This window comes from Dermacentor andersoni, chromosome 2 (genome assembly GCF_023375885.2).
Source record: "Dermacentor andersoni chromosome 2, qqDerAnde1_hic_scaffold, whole genome shotgun sequence".
NCBI lineage: Eukaryota > Metazoa > Arthropoda > Arachnida > Ixodida > Ixodidae > Dermacentor > Dermacentor andersoni.
The window spans coordinates 183,045,471-183,061,388 of record NC_092815.1 but is presented as its reverse complement, the minus strand read 5'-3'; the positions used below and the strand labels follow the sequence as shown (position 1 = coordinate 183,061,388).

Below are 15,918 nucleotides of genomic sequence, written 5' to 3'. Positions count from 1 at the left end.
TGGAAGACTCCGGATTAATTTTGAGAAACCTGCGTTTACTTAACATGCATCTAAATCTAAGTACACGAGCGTTTTCGCGTTTCGCTCCCGTCGAAATGCGGCTGGCGCGGTCGGGATCGAACCCCGCCACCTCGAACTCAGGAGCACAACGCCATAGCTACCTGGCTATCGAGGCTGGTAACATATGAAAGAATTCTGGCAAAATGATGTAGGGCGGAGTGAAGGTAAAATTCTGCTCGCTTTACATGTTTGGCTTGTTGTATAGGCGAGTCTATGAAAGAAGAAGCAAAATGCGAGCTCATTTCGAGAGACGGGCTCGTCATATTGAGGAATGTCAGCACGCATGCTGTGCAGAAGACTCGCCTCGTGTGCAGTCACTGATAGCTCAGGTAAGCGAGGTGTTATGAGTGACCACATACACGTACGCAGTCAAATGACCACTTCACAATCGCCGCAGTTGTGGTATACCACTTCGATAATTGGTGCGTGTGAAATAAGTGAAACTACTTCCACGGTGACCTCCGAAGCTCTTAGTATACTTTGTCACGTGGTGGAGACGCATGCGTCAGCGTCCCTTTTCATTGTCATCTAATGTGGAAAGAGATTACTAATCACGCTGATTCACTTTTATTTTGTGAGCCTCCCCGTGTCTTCGTGGGCCACTTCCTGAAACAAAGCATTTGATTTTGAGTCACCGCTATCTCCTTGTAATCACTTTCCAGCTGCGCGCCGTTTCTTTTGATTGAGACGTACTCGCAGCAAACCAGTTTGAACCTTGCGTTTCTGAAATATTTAATGCACCAGCGCACTAGTTAAACCTATGGCGTTATTTTTAAGGTTATAAATTTATTGACGTGAGCATAAATATACATAAGAAAATAATTAATTCACGTTAGATAAGCATATATTAGGAATCGTCTTCACAATCGAAATTCTGGATTCTCGTGCTGAATAATTGTTTATTTTTATTTGTGAACACAGTAAGCTCTAATGCATAGGTGACTTGACAGTCCCCCGGGGTCAGTTGAAGGTATGTTCTCGTTGTCCATTTAGTGCAATTTCACTTGGACAAATAAAACGCTGTTACGTTTGATGCATCTTATCTCGGCATAACGTTTTTGTTTCTTTAGGTGAACTACCAAGGCCGGAGCTGAAGTTTGATGCTGCACTGAAACAATTCGGACTGAATATCAAATAGCCTCTTTGAAATATACCAAAACTCAACACCGACGTTATTTGCTCATATTTATTTTATTTACGGAAATACTGCAGGCCACATGGCCCATGCAAGAGGGATGACGCACGCACTCATAAACAACTATACACACCAATGAACAACTAAAAAAAAAACGATAAAATAAATAGCAACATTAAAAATAACAAATTGTCACAAGCGCTAAGAAATACTGAGAAAATACGCATACTGAAGCAGTAACATCCTCAAGTGGATTGAAAAGACGAAGAATTCGAATTATAAATTAATAATAGGCAGTAAGGTGGACAGATTATTCCAGTCATTAATTGTTTGCGAAAAGAATGAGAATTTCAATACATAATTTTTCTGGCAACGTAAGGAGTTACACAAAGCGGGCGCGTATGACGAGTGCGCTGGGTAGTAAGTGGGGATAAGTACGGGGCTGGGTCGAGCCCAAGCTTCCGATTAAATGATGAATACAAAAACTTTAAACGCTGATCTTTGCGCCGGGATTGTAATGAGGGAACATGATAACATTCCATAACGGACGAGACGGAATGCTGGTGACCGTATAAAGAGGAAATACATCGCACAGCCTTTCTCTGGATTTTTTCTTTAAGCGCGTTAATGTTAACGTTAGTATGCGGTTCCCAAATAATACAAGCATAGTCAAGCTTAGGCCGAATCAAGTGCTCATATACCAGACGCTTTACATGTGGTGGTGCATCTTCTGGCTTGTGTCAAAAAAAACATAGTTTGCGAAGAGCAGCGTAGCATGTGTTGGCAATACGGCGGTTCCAGCTTGAGTTGTTTGTCAGAGTGACACCTAGGTAATTACACTCACACGTCTCAGTTAAGGGTGTAGAGTCTATGAATTAGGAAAATTTAAAAGGGCTAAGACGCTGCGTGACGCGAAAGAGCAGAGTTTTGTCATTGTTCGGTATCATACCTCCTTCGTCACACCAGGTAAGGATATTATTGAAGGCCATGATAAGGACAATTTGTTCGCCGGCGACATGAATATTATTATAAGAAACGCAATCATCTGCGAGTAAGCCAACCTTTATTGGTTCATTAATAACTGCGACTAAATCATTAACGTAAACAAGGAACAAAAGTGGTCAGCGGACACTGCCCTAAGGCACCCCTGATAATACCGGAAGAGTGCCTGATTTTTTCCCATTGATTTGAGCATATTGCCTGCGATAATTTAAGTAGGCGGAAACCCAGCAAATAAGAAAATCCTGAAGGCCAATCATATGCAGCTTCTGGATTAATTTGTCGTGTGGAACGCGATCGAAAGCCTTGCTGTTCATGCCAGATCATGTCAACTTGACCCGTCCTGTCTAGAGTATTTACTTGTGGTGACATTGGCAAGAAATGCTCATGCGGGCAGGTGCAGTTGTGCAATAGTACTGATAGCATTGAAATAAGCAGCACATAGTCTCTCGAACATTAATCGTTTTATTGACGGCACATTCCAATTGTGGTCTTATCGCCGCTAAGAAACGGAGAGAATCAGTGCTATTTATTTGCAAAAGCACTAAAAGAGATGAATGTTCATAAAAATAAATAGTCTTCAACGTAGCTCTTGAATATGTCATGCTCCAACCGTCAACGTATTGTTCATATCTGCAAATAAAACAAAAAAGAATCATTACACTCAGCAAAGCTTGCAAAGTCTGACTTTGTTGATGCAACTGCACAACGATCGAAGTGTCCCTTCCAAGGAGAAACTAAGACCGTAAAGCTTTTCCACCCAATGCTTACGCAAAGGTGCCTGCAGGTTGATAGTTAAATATCTGCAATAAAAATTTATAAACAGGGAGAACGGATCCTAGCTAGGCGCGGCTTCGAAGTTATGGAATTGAGGAGGTGGCTGTAAAATGCTTTAAAGTTTCTTTTCACACATAACTTACAGAAGTTCTTCTAAAGAACAGACATCTCCTGTTTACAAGTACGTGCCCACAAGAGTCTCAATCTATTTTACTGGACAGATCCTCAAAGTAATATGGCAAAATAAAATGACGCATTCTTGATGCTTAGCTAAATAAGGTTTATGAACGCTTGGTTTGTTATCACAGGTGGGAAACTATATAGGTACGGGGACTTTTCCGCATTGCGTTTAGAATCAATCTATTTTGAAGGACAACTTACTTGCCCTTTGCCGATTACCCACCTTATTTCTTTTGCGTAAAGCTTGCTTCGTACGCAATCCATCGAATTACGGTGTAGGCGAGACAAGCTCATTATTGAAATATGTTTTCGACTGTGCGCTATTACGCTATCTTCAGCAAGCGAAGATACCATAGTCGGTGGACAACTGGCCTCTGTTCTCTTCTTTACTGTTAAAAAAAAAGAAGGGATGTAGAAAATTCGAGGTACCATATGTACTCCAGCTACCTCGGTTTTGGTTGTTTGATGCTTGGCACGTCTTGTCATGTCTCTGAGAGAAATTTGTACATGGTGTCGTACGAAAATACAACAAAACTAACGTGGGAATGAATACACGATTCATGGAAGCTTGTAATACTTACGGTTAAGTGTGAGGCGATATTCTACTTTCCCAGTTGGCGCACAAGTGCTGTTAAATTCCCTCCAAGAGCCTGGAGGAGTGAGAAACGACGAAGGCACCACAAATATTATGCACATTCACAGCGATAACGTAATTCGCCTATCAGTACCGCATTCTTGGGACAGTGGGTCACGTACAACGTTCTCTTCCTGCTGGGAACAGGGTCATTTTGTTTTGACACCATGCTCTACATTGCCATCGAAGCCCAGAAACTTGATCTCTTAAACTTGTCATCAATGCTTTATTTCTGGCCTATCTTATAAACTGGTTATTCGACTGGCGTCACGCAAGCCAACTTATCCAAGCACGTTGTTTGGAGATTTCGTGTTTACATGCTGGGAGAGAGCTTACGTGTTCAAGTGAAACGTCACATATCCCAGCATGACATCCTCCTTGTTCATTGTCAGCCAACTCGTAAAATGCAACAACAAAACGGTGCGCCTTGCGAGCCAGTTGTGAAAGGGATAATTGGATTTCAAACGACACCGTCTTCACAATGGGAAGCGCGCAGTGGCGATGGTGTGACTGTAAAACAACCTGGTGCTTCAGCGCAAGCTGAGTATTCTGGCTTTTGTAAAATGCAGTGCACGTAAACCGCTGATTTAACGATCGAATCGAACGCTGATTAATAAATGGGTTAAGTACGTTCCTTGACTGCCTCTATCGCCCATACCCTGGCGGCCCTGCTATCGTCGCCGCTTCGTCTCGGAGACCCTGTTCAGCAGCCGTTCGCTTGGCGTTCCTCTGTATTTCGGTCGCTCGTCCCTTCTCTTCTTGCTTGCGTTCTACGGCCACGCGTATCTCGATGGCCCGTCGCTTCACCTCCTGCCTTGCCGATTTGGAACGCATCGGATACCCGTGTAGTATCTGCAGATACTTTGTACTCTTTCGCTTGATACTTTCTAGAGCCCACTGTTGTATCTGCAAGTAGCCTGGACACAACATAGTGTAGCTAGCGCAAACGAGGCGCGTCTATCTGAGGCGCGCACACCCGTACTGGCGACTGGAGCAAGGAAAAGAAGCGCCAAACGACTAGCGGTGTGCGAGCGGGCGCATGGTAGTGCGCGCGCATGGGCGTGGAGCCAAGTGTAGACGAGCCAATAGTGGACAGCGAGCGGGAAGGAGGGGGTGCGCGCGCATCGGCGACACACTCTGTGACCTTGGATGGCCTTGCGTTTGACCTTGGCTGTAGTGGGGTGTAGTGCACGTGAGCAACGGCACACCCCACCACATCACACAGCACCACGCCATACTGTGCACTGGTCCATATGAATGCAATAGTTTCCTGTCACAGACAGTTTCCAGACAATAAGTGACAGTTTCCTGTCACTTATTGCTATTACCTCACGGACCGGTGGCATTGAAAAGAGCACAGGCAACATTGTCTCAGCGCCAAAAGATGACAATCAAGTGTATAGTGCCCTGTATCTGCCTTTCCATCAGCGCTGTTGGAAATAACAAATAACACTTCAGCATACTAGAAGTTACAGCTTGGGTGATATTGCGATCAAACATTTGGAAAAATTCGGAAGCAATATTTTTGCAACTTGCTTGGGAAGTAACTAGCGTATGTAATGCTGTCTTGACTGATTGCCCGGATGATCTCGTTTTTTTCTCGCAACTTGCCTGGTTGTTCTTGTTTGAGTGTCCAGATAACGGCTCTGGCTTCTGGCTCAAGGTCACTTAAAGGTCTCTGACAATGGGAGCTAAAAGCATTCCATGCTTAAAAAGAAACGTTGGGATGAAATGAGTCCGGAAAGCTTGATTTCTGAAGGTGGAAGCGTCGCAACGTGTAGCGAAGAAAACGCCATGAGCGCACCGATAATTCGCTTTTCTTGTGTGTGCGATAGTCACCGCAGCTTTCCTTTCAATTACATTTGGGCGCTCGTTCAGTGAACACGCTCCATATACAACTATGTGATCACTATACGAACAAAGCCAGCTGCACTCACAGCCATGATCCGCCGTCATGGTCATAAGTGGAGCTGGCTAACTCTCCCAGATAGCCCTGGTAATCATTCGAGGGTAATCCTCCGAGCCTGCGTAAGAACAATTCTGGCATGTAGACCGAAGAAAATGTTGCCGCAAACTGACACATGGCGCTTTCCAGCGCGAGAACTGGCCAATCATAAATGTGCTGACGGTACATGCCATGACGTCATGGCAGGCGTGAGCCTTCCCCATTTCTGGTAGTTCTTTTGTACATTTTATGTGACAATATAAATGTCTGAGTTTAACTGAGAATATATAGAAAACAAACAGAGCTAGAACGCATGCTTACTAGAGCACTCCTCCGATATCCCGACGATTGCCAGATAAAGTGGTCTGCAGGGATCGTCTGTAAAAAAAATAAGTTGAATAAATCTGTAAGGTTCAGAATCACGGTATTTAGTAGTAATTATGAAGCTACAGCGTCAGGTAAAAGGCGATCATTTGTACTAGCGCACTTGTGCAAAGTCTTGATTAATGCTACTGTAAAACTCTATATGTAGAGTAACAACGATGCTGTAGTTGACCTGTGGTAATACTTGTAATCCTAAGAGCAAGAAAAATTACATCCTGTAAAAAGTATAGTCCTGAAACATAGAATTTCAACATATACCGGGTCCCATTTAAGAGAGGTGTCTTTATTTCATTATACGTTTTCCGACCGAATGATAATAAATCGACAAAATGTTTTAAGAGAGAGCGATAAGAAAATATAACTCAGTTCGACGACTTTTCCATCTGCATATTAACCGCAAACCAACAGAAAAAAAAGAGAGAAAACGTCCGTTCTTTATTCAATCTTATTAGTAAGCGTTCAGCGTTCTCGGATGAATCTTCGGAGGTGCACACCCTATCTACTCAATTATAACGCAAGCCTGTCGCTCCAGAAAAATTTTCTAAAAAATGCTGCAGATCCAACGAGTTGGAATCTGTACAAGCGAAGCTTCGTGTGAGTGCACGAAGAGTCGAAACACGAATTTGTGTTTATTGAATGTCCGCACAAAGTGGTTTTATTGAATGCGGCACAATGACTTTATTCAGACATTGTAGGCAGGCTAATGCAATACCGCCGCCGCTGTGGATTCGCGGAGGAGAGCGCCATCTGATGGTGTTGCAATGAACCCAGTGGCGCGCGCAGCTCGCGTGCTCCGCCGTGATTGGTTGGCCTATTTGGCAAGGCCAAATAGGCCAACTCAATAGGCCAGGCCGCAAGCAGCCGCGGTAACGAAGTCCCGCGAGATTCGCAAAGTAAGAGAGAGAGACAGAGGAAAGGGGAAAGGCAGGGAGGTTAACCAGTGGGGAAGATCCGGTTTGCTACCCTAAGCTGGGGAAAGAGGGGAGGGGGAGGTAAACTGATAACAAAGTAGAGATAAAGAAAAAAAGAAGGAAAGCTTCGCTTTTAATATGGCATGCGCGTTGGAAACAATTACGAAATCGAAACTGCAGTGGGTGGTCTTCGTATCCCATGCCGCATTCCCGAATCTCAGACGTCTACTATGGTCTGCAACGCACCGAAAGAATATGTTTTATCAAATGCCATGGATGGAAGTTGGAACCGAAGATGACGTGCTTGGGGTATTTGATGTTGATAAGGAGGCCTTAGGTAGCGACGAGTGATGTCGTCAGTGTGGCTTCGATGCAATAACTTTTCTCTTTCCGAGTAGGAACAAGTCCATATTTCTCTCGCTTATCATAAAAATCTAGTGAGCGAACGACGGGAGACATTGCAATTTTGCATTTCTTGAATATGCAAATTTCGGTGCGCGTTACATTCGAGGTCACCGAGATTTTAAACCTCTGGCCGAAAAAATTCGGGGCACGTATGCAGAATCGAGGGCACGCTGAATTGCAATAAATGCACCGCGTTTTCTGTTGAATAACTTGCGCCGTGAAAGCCATATTTCTCGCAGGTTATGGTCACACTGTGACACGAATTATAAATTCAATCTCGTTGCAGATTTATTCATTTGTATACAAATTAATACGTAATGAAAATCTGCAACGAGATAGATAGCCGGTGAATAAGGATTTTACAAGATGCCTTGTGGCAGCGAATGCGTATCACCATAAGGAAAGAAGTGGTTTATAGATGTAAATATTTTGCTTTGTATAATGTTCGACGTGGGTGTTTTGCCCTCACTGTGGCTTAGTGTAGAACGAGAGAGGCAGTTATTTTTTTTTATGCTTCAAGGATAAATATGCCGCCGTAGGCAACCTTTATTCTCGTTCTTCTCCCTTGACCACGGATGAATCATGAGAACAAGCAGGGAGCGTCAAGCGGCTATTTGGGAGCCTACACTTAACAAACACAAAGGAAAGGCCCGTGGGAAACAGGCCCTATCGGCGTGATAGGCAAGCGGCGACTTCTAGCCATCGAGCGCGAGGAGAATAGGAAGGGGGGTGAGGGGGAGTGCAGCCGAGACGAAAGCGATCGTGATGATCGGGTATCACCACAAGGTACCGCTAACCGAAGACTACTATGTAAGGTCCGGTGACCATGGAGGGCCTGTGTTCCAAGAGTCAATGTGCAAGTGGGCCCCGAAGAAGTATATTCAAGGGAGGTTGGCGTGTCGAGTCTAGCTGCCTGACGTCACGCTCCCTCTTGGTCTTTTTCCTGCCTCTAATATCTTGACGCACATAATTAAGTGCACGGTGGTTCTGAAGGCATCTTCAGAGACGTACTTTCTGTGGTCTTCGCGCCTTAGATAATATGAAAATGCACGTGTGCAACTATCTTCAGTTGTTCGCGTGATGCGCGTGACAGTGAATTCCGACTAATGGGAGCATCGGATGAAATTTTCAAAAATTAAAGACACTTTGCTGTGATGGTCCCTTCACGTAGATGCAAGCAATGTACAAGGGAAACTAACACGTTCCATATTTCTTACGGATAATTATGTATTTCGAAAGCAGGAAAAAAGGAGCGCCGGCCGTCGCTTTCACGACCTATATTAAAGTCGGTATCAAAACTGGCACGCGGACTTGCTTACCTTTGCAGGACGGTCTGAACATCAGCTCTGTGCGAAGAAAAAAAGAAAAAAGAAAGACGTTTGGCGAAAGTCAGATGACGGAGAGCATAAAAATGAAAGAAAGCGCTCAGCTAGGTACAGCGTGCCTTTAGATTGCAGTTCCAAAAAGAACGACAAAAAGATTCATCGCACGTACTTGGTGCTAGTAAATTTCGAGGTATGCTTCTCGCCTGGGCTTCCATAATTCTTGCTTAAACATTATCATGTACCCGCAAGTCTCGCAATGCCGTCAATCTATGACATTATAGAAAATTCAGGGGCTAAGACGCAACAGAATTTAACCCTATGTAAGATGGCTGGCAGGCGCATAATAGGGGAGGTGTTCATGGTACACAGCAGGGAACGTTATTTGAGGAATGCCTAATAGTTGAAATAGGAATTCATTGCGTCTCACAATAAACTCAGTCAACTCCAGGGATGTAAATCGTCGAATAGACACTACATAAACGCCTTCAGGCGTGAAAGGAATAATTTATTTGATGAATGCGGTATGATGCTAGCCCCCTATAAAGGAGAGTGCAGTGTTCAAACGTTTAGCATCACGTAAAGAGGACATTTCGCAGCAGTGTGAAGAAAACTTACGCACTGAATAAGTATGACGCAAGCTGCAACATAAGTCAAAATACACATGACAAGAAGTTGTCATTAAGTACTGACGTTTCCATTTTTCTTTTTCTCATGCGACGCGCTTGGCTTTCTAAGCTCACATTATGGAATTTCTAAAGGTCATTTGATTTTTTAAGTACTATGGTGTCTTAGGAAATGTTTCGTATATTTGTTTTCAAAAGAGCATGCTCTTTGGAAACGTTTGGTTCCAATTTCACACCCTGATAACCATGCGGTCGTGCGCTCTGATAAAACAACTGTGCGCTTCATCTGCAAAACTATAAGAAGCTTGGAGCACAAGACTAAGCCGAATTTGGCGGTAGAGCGTCGTTTATCACAATGAGTGCCTAAATATTAAATTTCATGTGACGGCCTGCTGACATTTCTACATGTCCATAATGCGTGAGACCGCCTTTCTGGAAATCTCTTATTCAAAGCACTTGTCTCGACGTTCCCTCAAAGTGTTACACTCGCAGATGCATGCACCTACCATTCTTGGATACGGTGTCACAGTCCTGCAGCTTCAAGTGTTGAAATCGTGAGCGTTGCTGGCAGACCTTCAGTGCTCCGTCAATGGCTTCAATCTAAGGGGTGACCAAATAGGTGGACATCAGTAACTGAAGTCATGTTTCATGAATAAATTATACGAGATAGTGCTCGACCAAACGAGCAGCATTTCTCTTTTACGTGCAACATAGCTTTATTTCCTGTTCCTTTTTTTTACAGCTAAGCTGTTAATGCGACCAGAAGCGCTCACATACGTTGTATGCCAGTTTTCACGATCCCCCCCCCCCCCCCCCCCCCCCCCCAAAAAAAAAGAAGAGTTATATCAGTCATGAAGTTCGTATTTTAGGGAGTGTGGTGACGGTTAGGGGCAATATGCAGGCAAATTGTGAAGTGTGTGTGTACATTAGGGGTTGAATGAAAATTGCTGAACTCTCGATCTTTGCTCGTTCAGAGGCGTTATGAGAAAGGCTTAAATAGCTACCCCCTGTTACTTAGAGTGCCATAAACGGCAGAAATTTCATATATTGAATTAATGGGGGCCACTTTATATGGGATGTGTACAGACAGACTGACGTGTACCTTAATTATGTGTTTGAAAACAAGTACACAATAATGGCCCTCATCCAATTTTTATGCTGTATACGAGGCATATAGTTGCTTTTTGTTGATTTTTCAGTGAAATATGTGAGGCAGAGTATTTATACTTCGCTGAAGAAGACAGCCTGCTGTTGTGACTGACAAACGTCCAATGTTTAAAGCAAGTGGGTTATTACAACCTTTGTATAGAGTTACTTGTTCAAGCGCTCCACAGCGCCTTACCAGCGTTATTCACAATGTTTCCCAGAGTGCTAAACCAGCTGTGCAAGATACCAACATCTAATTGAATGAAAACAAATCAAATGTTAAGTTTAATAGGTGGCGAAACTTTCACGTTACTGGCTTCAGTAGAAGCGTTCCGAATAATTACTGAACACTTGTTTTTCTCCATATATTCGTGCGTCATAAGGAGTTAGTAGTTGGTTTCTTCAATGTCCGCGGCGAATAAAACAAGGCACCTCGTTGACATTTGGGGAACGTAAAGGGCACGTTATCGGTAATGCGTAGGAAGAAATTGAAGTGCGTGAACGTATTACAGCTTTTGAAATAAATTACGCCTGCAAGTGCTCTGGAGCATTATCAGAGCATCTTACGCGCGGCGCAAAATTTAGCACGCTGCCATGTCCTAACTAGAAACTTTAACGAGGATGACATTCAACGAAAATGGCGAGAACGCTATGTAAAATTTGTGTGCAAAGTTAGATGCGCATGAGTTGAATACAGCCTTTGCAGAAATATGCTTTAGGTAGTGCTTGAAAGAGTTATATGATTATTTCGTTCTATGTTTTTCAGTGTCCCGAGGTAACCTTACGCTACACAAACTTGATATTTAGCCAACATAAGGGGCACGTTATCGGTTGTCTGCAGGGGAAATTCAAAGTGTTACGTTAAAGTACAGCCTGCACAATAATTAACGTATTTAGGCACTCCTAAGCGTATATAATTCAGTTTTACGAAAGGCGCGAAATGTTGTACGCAGTCATGGAATAACTACAAATGCCATCTGGATCACATTTAGTGAAAATGGGAAGACATCTATGGCAAATTCCTGTGCGCCGTTGTCTGTCCTCATAGATAGTGCGCCTAGATAAAACATGGTTTTGACAAAATATTTATAGTCAATTTTTCAAGGTGTCATTCTGCGGTGCTGTGCAATATAAAAAAAATTGTGGGGTGTTACGTGCCAAAACCACGATACAATATACAGACCCTTTAACAAAGGTAAACATAAATAAACTTGAAAGAATCCAAAAAAAAAGGAGTAAGGTTTATATATAACACTTACGGGCGAGCATCAGTCAGTGACCTCCTCAAAAAAAGCGGTTTACCCTCTATTCCTAACAGAAATCGCATATGTCGCTTGAAGTTTTTCTATCAATTAATTAATAATAATCTCAAAGTTGACACCTCCAATATCCTTACCTATTCCTCGGGGTACCAAACTAGAAATCGCCATTCTCTTTCTATAACACCATTAAATCCGCGAGTTAATTGTTTTAAATATTCCTTTTTTCCAAGGACCATCACTGATTGGAATAACCTCACGGATGATGTTGTCAGACAGACATCATTACATTCATTTCAAGAGCATTTGAATTGATTGTTGTTAATTGACCTTGTCACTGTATTCTCTTGTTGAATTTCTATGTGCAATTTTGTTTTCTTTGTGTCTGTAATTCTGTATCTTAACACAATGTTTTCCACCTGCTATGATCTTGTGTACAAGATCGCAGTATTCATAAATAAAATAAATAAATAATAGGAGGCCCGCCGTAGAGGGGGACTCTGGAATGATTTCGACCTCCTGGGGTTCTTTAACGTGCACCTAAATCTAAGTACACTGGTGTTTTCGCGCTTCGCCCTTATTGAAATGTGGCCGCCGTGGCCGGGATTCGATCCCGCGACCTCGTGCTTAGAAGCGTACCACCAAAGGCACTAAGCAACCATGACGGGCGCAATATTTTGCCGAGTCCTAACTTTTCAGGGTACCAATTTCAAACTCAATGAATGTAAGGGGAATTCCACGTTCGATTTCTTCTGAAAGTTTCACTTTCCCGGCATTAATTCGAAGTGCTGCGAATAATTACTGAACTCTCGTTTTCTCATTTTCACGAGTCATGAGGTGTTCGCAGTTTGTCTCCAACCCCGCAGGCCCAGGTGCGATTCCCACCCAGACCAAAATGTACTAAAAATTGTTTTGAAAAGCAATATATTTAATTAGTTTACAGGAACCTACCTGAGAAATTTGACGCCAATTAGAGTATATTTTGATGTGTTTTTACCCTTTGCCGTCGGCCATTTTTGGTACCGTTATTCGGTCACGCTGCCGACTACAACGCTGGATTATCGCGTAAGGGGCCAAACAATGCTCTCGCATAAGTAAGTACGCTAGCGCTCTAGAGCACTGGGAGTGTGTGAGGAATGCACGTAGGAGGGAAAAAGCGTACCTTACGAGCGGCGCAAAATTGAGCACGGTGCCCAGGTATAGCTATAAACACCGCCGTTGTCAAATGAAGAGAAATGGTGCTGATCACTATGACAAACCTGTGTGTGAATTTGAATGCCCCTGGATCAAATACAGTAGTTGCAAAAAATTTCTTAAGCAAGTCTTTGAATGTGTGGCGCCGCTTTTACCAGCTGCATCTCCCAATGTCTTGAGAAACATTTTGCGTTACACAAAGTTTATAGTCAGTTGAAATTAGTGCCTTCGTAAGTGCAACGTCTCGCGAAATATTAACGTCCTTGGCTCAATTAATAGTGTAACAAGTATTTATTGAACACTAGTTCTATTTTGTTTTTTTTTATGTGTTTATTCGAGCTTCTTCCGCTATCCTCCAGGAAATAAAATAGTGACCTCGAAGTGTAAGGACCAGGTAATGGGTGATACAGAGGCTAAGTTTGAAGAGTGTAAATTTTGCACATTCTTTCGATTAAGTTGGATATGCAAGCGCTCCAGAGTGTTTCGTGTGTGTCTCATGATCGCCGCAGAATTTATCTTGTTGCCCTAGAACGCGAAGTACCACCGAGACCAAATGTGGCCAAAATGTGGCGAATGTTACCACAGATCTCTGCGCGAAGTTCAAAGCTTGTGGATCAACTGCACCTTTAGCAAAACATTATGCATCAAGTGTTCGGAAGTGTCATACTGCCGTTTTCACCTATGCTTGGCAATGTCCCGCGAATTTATACGTTACACCAAGTTTATGTTTTGGCAAATGGAGTTCATGTTAAGTGCATTATGTGGGAAATTTTAGCGGCCCTTGCCTAATTAGACGCGTCGCAAGTAATTAGTGAAACCGTTCTTTTTTCGCTTTCATTTTATGTGCCATACCAGGTTCGCAGTAGGTCTCCCTGGTTTCCTCGTTGTATTGAACAAAGCAATTTGTTTATATTTGTTTCAAATTACAGGTAGGTAAGATGTATGTAGGCGAGGTTCGAATTGTGGGCGTCTATGTACGGCTTCTTCAGTAAATTATGTGTTTCAGAGATCCAGAACGCTGCAGCTGTGTTTTACGAACAACCAGAATTTATCCCGCTACCATGATACAACAGTGAGCACAATCGATATCAAATCTCGCGGGTGAAAACAGAAGAGGGGGGGGGAGGGGGAAGGCGTGGACTCTATGACCAGTGTTCTGGAGAAGTGAAATGTGTGTGGATGAATGACTGCCTTTGTGAAAATTCCTTTAGTGTTCGAAAGCGTTATAAGCCGACAAGGTTTCCAACGGGCCACTCATATAATGCAACGTTTTAAATTGTGTGATTTAATTTCAGGCAAATGAAAGTCTTATTGGAACTGCACAAGAGCAACAGCTTCGTTGGAAATTGGGTTGTGATTCTGCAAGGTGCCTCACGTCTGCTATATTTTGTTTTGTGAAAGAAGGGCCTTGAACAAGGTCAGAACTTACGAAGCTTATTGGTAAATTTTGTTTTGCGATTGACCGGCCGCCTTCGCCATTTATACGCTCGCTTTCGCAATTGGTTAATGCACTTTATTTTTTCAATAAAAAATTACAGAACGGAAATCGCTTCGCTATATTGATCGACGGAAGTCTGCCCATTTGGCCACTGTGATTCCCTGTGCGGACTTTTGATTATTTCGGAGGGCGGTCATGTTCTTCCCGATTGGTTCGAAATAAAGGCATTAACCCGAGATTCAGCGGCCAAAGTGGTGTCTGCGGCGCATCATGCAGTGTATTCTCGGCTTATGCTGCCTGCTGATGTTTCGAACCCCGTCTCAAGGTTCTGTAAAATGTTCTCGTGGACAGTGACCTGACGAATTCTTGTGAACAGTCATTTATGCATGTATTTTTAACTTTCTGTATGTGCGCATGACCTGATCAAGTCTAGGTTGTTCTTGTAATCTTATATGCTTTTTTGTCTTTCTCTAGCTTTCCACTGCCCACTGATATCAGCCAGGGTTTTTCTATTGTGTTATAGTCTATTAACAGCGCTTTGTACTTCGCTATATTTTCTTACTTTTGCTGTTCTTGCTACTATACTGAGATAGCCGACATTTTCTGTGTACGACCTTCTCATGTTTCATCTTTAATACAGAAGAAACTGTAGCATTGGAGTGGTGTTGCAAGTTTAATATGGCAGCTATGATGAACCACAGAACAAGCGAAAACGTTGATGCGTCTAAAGCTTCCGCTGGAGGCTGCCGCAATACAACGCAGAATCTTTTTAATTTCCTCCATACTGTAACAGCGGACGTGTTGGCATGTCTAATTTTACTAAAGAAACATTCGCTGTTTTATATATTTTCTTTGTGAGTTTGTGACAAGAGCGTCGGCATAATACGGTACTGAACATGATAGTTAGGAATTGGTTTTGTCACATTGCAATGCAGAAGGCTGGAATCAAGCGATTACGAAATGACAGCCCACTAACGTCATGGCTAGAAGCTCTGATTCTTGGCGTACTAGAGGACAGGCAGGCAACAAGCTGTAACTTCAGTAGCTAACCTTTATGTGTAGGTCCTCGAAATTGTCGTAGTCCTCAGGATCCATCATAAGGTAGACAACACCATTCTCCGTGACGCCGCCTTGAAAGGAGAACCTTTCCTTGCTTTCTGCTCCGTCATTCAAGCAACGAAGAAGTGCTGGAGCTGCGTTTTGAAATAGAACTGCAGTTTATACAGAGGACGAGAAACGCGAATACATCTCCCAGTAAAAAAAGGGAAAATTTTCTCAAAGCATTTGAAAACACCACGTGATCGGAATTCATAACTTATGTAAATAGTTGTGTTAGATTTATAATGAACTTTTTGTTTTCTGAATGTTGTCACTTGCTGTAGCTTGCGCCTAGGCGTTGCGTTTAGCAACACTAATACGTCCTTGCCTGTTTCTTCGCAATGACAGGTCACGAAGAGAATATAAGTAAAACCACGTTGACACTAAGTTAACTCGAATGTCGAG

General features: G+C 43.0%; 1 protein-coding gene across 2 annotated transcripts in view; it reads right to left on the bottom strand.

Moving 5' to 3' along the window:
- Positions 1–2,646: 2,646 nt before the first annotated feature.
- The window catches only part of LOC126540355 (uncharacterized), a 42,670-nt gene continuing 29,398 nt past the window's right edge, over positions 2,647–15,918 (bottom strand). For both annotated transcript variants that reach the window (XM_072286600.1, XM_050187152.3), the window contains 6 exons: positions 15,466–15,608; positions 9,885–9,978; positions 8,750–8,776; positions 6,052–6,108; positions 3,733–3,801; positions 2,647–2,827 (listed from right to left, as the gene is read on the bottom strand). In XM_072286600.1, coding sequence (XP_072142701.1) covers positions 2,796–2,827; positions 3,733–3,801; positions 6,052–6,108; positions 8,750–8,776; positions 9,885–9,978; positions 15,466–15,608 — 422 coding nt within the window. In that variant the 3' untranslated portion in view covers positions 2,647–2,795. The remainder of the gene's footprint in view (positions 2,828–3,732; positions 3,802–6,051; positions 6,109–8,749; positions 8,777–9,884; positions 9,979–15,465; positions 15,609–15,918) is intronic.